Source organism: Acinonyx jubatus, chromosome D3 (genome assembly GCF_027475565.1).
Source record: "Acinonyx jubatus isolate Ajub_Pintada_27869175 chromosome D3, VMU_Ajub_asm_v1.0, whole genome shotgun sequence".
In the NCBI taxonomy this organism is placed as follows: Eukaryota; Metazoa; Chordata; class Mammalia; order Carnivora; family Felidae; genus Acinonyx; species Acinonyx jubatus.
The window spans coordinates 6,863,982-6,870,765 of NC_069392.1; the positions used below are offsets into that span (position 1 = coordinate 6,863,982).

Genomic DNA, 6,784 nt, shown 5'->3' on the forward strand with positions numbered 1-6,784 from the left:
AAGAACCTTGACAGCATCTGCTTACACAGATGAGGACCATTTTCCACTTGTTGAAAATTCCAGCCCGACCACATTAAGGTATTCACCAAGAACATGGATTTTGTCTCCAAGGGCCTCTGGGATGAGTGGGGCAGCTAAATAGGCATGTTTGATGGACACTTATTTATTAGAAGTTATGAGACAAGTGAGGATGAGGAGAAAAAGTAGCAGAAGGACATTGGAAAGGTAGTCGGAGAACCATCCGTGAAGGGCCTTGTATACCAATCTGAGGAATGTGACCTTTAGCCCAGAGCAGAGGTGCAAACTTAGAATCCCACAGATACCAGGCATGTGAATGAGTGAAGCTGCCCAGGTAATAGGGAGTGGTAAGGACTGGGGCAAAGTGGGAAAGTCTTACTCTGTCTCAGGGGAGCAGCTACTCTTGGCTCCAGCTGATTGTGACGATGTGGGACTGTTGGCCCAGAGCAGCCAGGTCTTCCAGTTTTCCGAGACGCTCTGGAAATCCAGGGTTTTATAGGGCAGTCCTAGATTTTTAAAAAAAATTAAAAAAAAAAATTTTTTTTTTTAATTTTTAAAAATGTTTTTATTTTACTTTTGAGAGAGAGAGAGAGAGAGCAGGGGAGGGGCAGAGAGATAGAGATAGAGGGAGACACAAAATCCTAAAAAGGCTCCAGGCTCTGAGCTATCAGCACAGAGCCCAGTACAGGGCTCGAACTCCCAAACTGCAAGATCATGACCTGAGCCAAAGTCAGAGGCTTAACCGACTGAGCCACCCAGGTGCCCCAGTCCTAGCTCTTTAAAACATATGGCCCGTCGGAGCTGAGCATTAAGCCTGCTTAAGATTCTCTCTCTCTCTCTCTCTCTCTCTCTCTCTCTCCTCTGTCCCTCTCCCCTGCTTGCTCTCTCGCTTTCAAATTAAAAAAAAAAAAATCTAAAAAAACAAAGAAACAAACATGTGGCCCGAATCCAACTGGCTTTAGAACCAGATACAGCTCACGAGTCATATAGCAATCACCTTGGCAGCTTGAAGTGAGCAAATGAAGGTTAAGTTAAAAAAAAAAAAAAAAAAGGATGTGATCACATCTGTGCTTTAGAAAAATCACACTGTGGTACGGGGCGGGGGGGGGGGGATTACAGGGAATAGGTTAGAGGAAAGGAAACCACTCAGGAAAATCTCTCAATATTTCCCCCAGGTGGGAGGTGACAGCGATCATGGTGGGGTTGGGGGGGAAGTCGTGGGACTGACCTGGATCCAGGATTCAGTGGGAAGAGCTTCGCTTTAATCAGCATCTGGAAGAAGGCGTATATGCCTCCTTTCAATGCGTTTCCCTCCCCTGCACCCCCTTCCTAAGCTGGGAGCTGAAAGGCACAGGGGCAGGTGGATCATCTAGAAAACCGAAGGGTAGGAAATTTTAGCAAAGACTCCAGTCTTGGGTGCAGTCTAATTTTACCCGTGATTATTTTAGAGATAGGCTCTCTGACCAACTGCCCGGCCCTCACTCCCCCCACCAACGGGCGCAGCCGAGAGTTAAAATTAAAAGCATATCTATCATGGTTTTCGGCCAGCGGGGAAACTCCGAGCCAAATCCTCTTTTGCAAACGGCTGAGGGAGGAACTGACTCCCCGAGAGGCTGCTGCGTGGGGACAGGCACATGAGAGGTGGCTTCACGTCCATTGCGTGGTCCTGCTCATTGTGCAACAGGTCACTTGGGTCCAGGGAAGGATGCAAAGGGCAGGAGGTACCAACGGAGGGAAGGAAAGATGTCACGCTTCACGGAGCTTTTCTAATGACAGCCGGTGAGTGCTGGTTTTAGAGCTTTTTTCCTCCCCTGACGCTTCTGACTTCTGCATGCCTTATTTTTGGGTGTGGGCACAGGAAATGGCTCTGAGGAGCTGCGGAGCAAGGCCTCCCCCTCTGGCACCGCCTGGGAGCGCCCCATGGGATGCGGGGCGGACGGGGCAGTCAGGCAAAGGTTAGGGGAGGAAAGCAAAGGCAGGGGCCCAGAACGGCTCCAGGAAATGTTTGTATTTCTCCACCCGGAGGGAGGACAAACAAGCTTTTCTCGTGCCTTCTGGGCGGCCCTGCATGCTCTCCAGCACAGGAGTCTGAAGAGCAGAGTGAGGCTGCAGAGAAAACTCACCGCGGGGCCGGCGCCGCAGCATGAATCCTTCTGGACCTGCCCACCGCTTCCCAGAAGTGACCGCCTGCGCCTCAAAGCCTCGCGGTGCCACCCGCTTCTCCCGGCCTGGGACAGCCAGAGACGAACGGACCTCCCCGAGCCTCTCCTTTCCCGGCTGACGTTCCTGGCCTCCTGGCGGCGGCCGCATCCACCCGCACCTGCAGTCCGCGTCCGCCCGCATCCCGGGGTGAAGAAGGTAGAAAACCAGCAGCCCGGTGAGAGGTAGCGTTCCGATCGGCACCTGTCTTTGTGGGGACTCCCGGGGCCGCCCAGCACGCAGAACCCCTGTCCTCCGTCCACCATGGACAACGGGTCGTGCTGCCTCATCGAGGGGGACCCCATCGCTCAGGTGATGCCCCCGCTGCTGATCGTGGCCTTCGTGCTTGGCGCCCTGGGCAACGGCGTCGCCCTGTGCGGTTTCTGCTTCTGCATGAAGACCTGGAAGCCGAGCACCATTTACCTTTTCAACCTGGCCGTGGCCGACTTCCTTCTCATGATCTGCCTGCCCTTCCGGACGGACTACTACTGGAGACAGAGGCAGTGGGCCTTTGAGGACATTCCCTGTCGGGTGGCCCTCTTCATGCTGGCCATGAACAGGGCCGGGAGCATCGTCTTCCTCACGGTGGTGGCGGTGGACAGGTACTTCAAGGTGGTCCACCCCCACCACCTGGTGAACGCCATCTCCAACCGGGCTGCCGCCGGCATCGTGTCTGCCCTTTGGACCGTTGTCATCCTGGGGACCCTCTACCTTTTGATGGAGAACCATCTGTGTGTGCACGAAGACACCATATCTTGCGAGAGCTTCATCATGGAGTCGGCCAACGGCTGGCACGACATCATGTTCCAGCTGGAGTTCTTCCTGCCCCTCGGTGTCATCCTGTTTTGCTCCTGCAAGATTATTTGGAGCCTGAAGCAGAGGCAGCAGCTGGCCAGGCAGACTCGGATGAAGAAGGCCATCCGGTTCATCATGGTGGTGGCGGTTGTGTTCGTCACGTGCTATCTGCCCAGCGTGTCGGCCAGGCTGTATTTCCTCTGGACGGTGCCCTCGAGTGCCTGTGACCCCTCCGTCCACGTAGCCCTGCACGTGACCCTCAGCTTCACCTACATGAACAGCATGCTGGACCCGCTGGTGTATTATTTTTCGAGTCCCTCGTTCCCCAAATTCTACACCAAGCTCAAAATGCGCAGTTTGAGACCTAAGAATCCGGGACGCTCCAAGACCCGGAGGTCAGAAGAGATGCCAGTTTCCAACCTGTGTCGCAAGAGTTGTGCCAGTGTGGCAAACAGTTTCCAGAGCCAATCCGACGTGCAGTGGGATCTCCAAATGTGTTGAATGGCAGTGAAACAGACAGACAGACAATGCCAAGGAGGACAGACAGACCGGCGACTTAGGATGTTTCATGCTAAGGGGTGAGAGTCTATTGAAAAGGCCACCCTTTCTTAACTGGATCCTCACTCTGTTGGAAATGAAATTCAGGTTACTATGCCTTTTTGGAAGGTTGTGGTTGACAAGTGAGTCACTTGCCTTTCTATGCCCCGATTGCAATGACGGGACAATATGTGCGTGGAGAAGGGCACGTGTGTGTTAAAAAGGAGGGACGTTAATTAAGAAGAGCTCGACCCCTGTGTAGTTTTAATCGGCTGGGTGAACAGGCACCGATGTTTGAAGGAGTCACGTTCCCTGTCTGGGGGAGGTCGTGAACTTCATGACTTGGCAGTATTTGCTATCCTCTCTTAAGTCATCGTTTTAGAAACTAGAAACCTGAGTGAGTCAATACCTTTATTTCGGGCTGAGTGACATCTTTATGGGGACGTCCAGATCCTGACGATTTTCATCTCCACAGGGTGCCTGGGTATGTTTCTGATTTCTCAGTAGCCCAAGAAGAAGGACAGCAAAACAGTCTGCTCTGACCTTCTTGAAGTTCCACATGTTTCCGCAAGTCGTTGCATTTCAAAGAAGATGCTGAGGGATAGGTTTGCCTCCCCTGATCTTTCCAGTGGGAGCTGAGTGCGTGAAAAAACTCGGTTGGCCTTTGGGATGGGCTGCGTGCAATGTGATCGCTTTTGACTGCTTGTTATGTGACTGTGAGTTGAAATCATTTATTCATTCCTTCTGCAAGTACTTACTGAATTCATATTTTGTGCAAGGCACTGTGCTACTATCCCTTTTACCTGGAGGGTCATTAGTCAATTCCTGTGTGACACCAAAGTATTTTGGTGGGGTTGGGGGTGGGGAGCAAACAGAGAGGTTAATACCCTCACCCTCTCACTGAATATAGTTTCTAGACCTGTTCTGTGCAAACATCAATGTATTCCTCCTATTGCGGGATTCTGAACAAACACTGAAGGGTGGAAAGGGTGATGTCCCTTATGTACATGAATTTCCCACATATGTACCTGGAGCCCTCAAAACTAGATGGTTCTGCGGAATGACCGACTGTCCTTGCTCTGGATTAGGGGGAAAGATTCAAAGCCAACCTTAACTCTGTTCTCAAGCCACAAAGTGGTGAAAGTCATTCTTGGCTCTTTTATTTACACTTTCTCAAATGTTCAGGGTGCTCTCTGCACTAGATGACCTTTCCAGCTTTTCGTTCTCTGGCCTCGAAACACTCCTATCAGCTGTCTTTATTATTTCCTTCTGCAGAGACACTGCACAGCTCAGTGCCGAAAAGTAAGGGCTCTGGAAAGTCAGATGAACCTTAAATTGGAATCCTAGCTCAACCACTCACTAGATTTTGTTCGCTGTTATATCCCCAGTGCTCAGGAGACTGGCTGCACATAGTAGGTGCTTAATAAATATTTGAATGAATAAGTGCCTGTGAAGCATTAAACAGTGTTTGGCAGGGAGTACTCAATATTGTGACTTACGACATTAACACATTTTACGCACCAAGATATTGAGGCGCAAAAGCAATTTCCCACGGGGTTCAGAACTCCTAAGTTGCTGTATTGTCACTACCTGAATTCCCGCCCCCGCCCTCCCCAGCTGCCTGGCAGAGGGTGGGTGGGGGGGGGGAGTGAAAACAGGATTCTTACCATCTTCAGAGAACCTTACATCCTCCTGAAAGAAATCTGGGAAAGCCCACACTTCTGCTTTCCATTCTAACCCTACTTAGAATTCTTCCCTGGACTGCCCCTTTGTTGCTTCCTCTCCATAAAAACGGTTCCAAAAGAAAGTCCGCATCCTGGGTGTGAGCCTATATTAGTTAAAAGACTCGTAAGACTTTACCCTCCCAGGAAAAAAGCCTAAACAATCCAGAAGTTCACGGTAGGCAGAGGTTTTCACTAAAAAAGCAGCAATAACACACAAAAAGAAAGGAAAATGAAAAAACCCAAACACAGTCTCGACTCGGATTTTACTGCCCTTTTTAAATTCACAGAATGTGATGAAAAAGAAATCTTATCAGGTGTTCTTCAGAAATTGTGAGGAAGAGGAGTATAGCTTTGTTTGAGTAAACACAGGACCCTTTTGAGCTCATCCATGAAGCTGGGGCCCTAAATTTTATATATGCATTTATAAACATATACACAGGTTGACATGGAGTAGAACAGACAGTTGGGCTCACGCATGGACCTAACTATACTCACCTTCCAGTGATGATACGGTAGGAGTGGGAAGGAGTTAATATTTTGTCCCTTGTAAAGATTCACTCATTCATTCACTCACTCACTCATTCATTCCCTTTCAAGGAACATTTTTTAGGCACTGGCTCCGGACGAGGCACAGTAGAAACACGAATGGAAAACATAGCCCCTGCCCCTGTGGGTTCTATTGTAGAATCCAGGGGAAAGAATCAAACAACCATTTGGGGGTAACCGTGTGAAAGTGGTAAGCACAAGGCCCTGCGGCAGAGCCCAGGGGCCTTCATCCTGGCCATGGGGGTTGGAGAGGGCTTCTCAGAGAAAATCACTCTGAACTTAGCCCTGAAGGATGCAAAAGAGGCAGGCAGGTGACTCAGTGGGAAAAGGTATCCCAGCGAGAGGGGCATGGTGAGGAAGCAGCTTGTTAGGGAGCTTCGGAAAGGTCCACAGGACCGGAATGAAAGGTCCTGGGGGTGGGGAGAGGGACTGCAGCCCCTTGGGAGAGATCAAGCCATGAGATCCACTGCGGAGAGAGAGAAAGAAGGTCTGTTCATAACTCTGCTTTTTTTTTTTTTTAAGTTTATTTATTCATCTAAGAGAGAGAGAGAGAGAGAAAGAACGGGAGAGCACGAGCCGGGGAAGGGCAGGGAGAGAGAGAGGGGGAGAGAGAGAGAGAGAGAGAGAGAGAGAGAGAGAGAGAGAGAGAGAGAATCCCAAGCAGACTCCACAATGACAGCAAAAAGCCCCACATGGAGTTCGAATTCATTAACACGAACCGAGAGATCATGACCTGAGTGGAAACCAAGAGTCGGACGCTTAACCAATGGAGTCACCCAGGAGCCCCCATTCACAACTTTTCCTGATGGAATATTCTTGAATAGCCTCTCAGAGTCTTTTCTTTTAAAAAAAAAAAAAAGAATTAAAATCTCTGTAATTATTGAAAGTACATATGTTTTTGTTCAAAATTCAAAACAAATATATCAAGTGAGAAATAAAAGTCTTCCTTCTGTTGTCCCCCTTAA

The 6,784-nt window shown here is 49.7% G+C and overlaps 1 protein-coding gene across 1 annotated transcript; it reads left to right on the forward strand.

The window, feature by feature from the left end:
* Positions 1-1,695: 1,695 nt before the first annotated feature.
* Positions 1,696-6,784, forward strand: HCAR1 (hydroxycarboxylic acid receptor 1). The gene has a single exon (XM_015063800.3). The coding sequence runs from the start codon at positions 2,482-2,484 to the stop codon at positions 3,511-3,513; it is 1,032 nt and encodes a 343-aa protein (XP_014919286.1). The 5' UTR covers positions 1,696-2,481; the 3' UTR covers positions 3,514-6,784.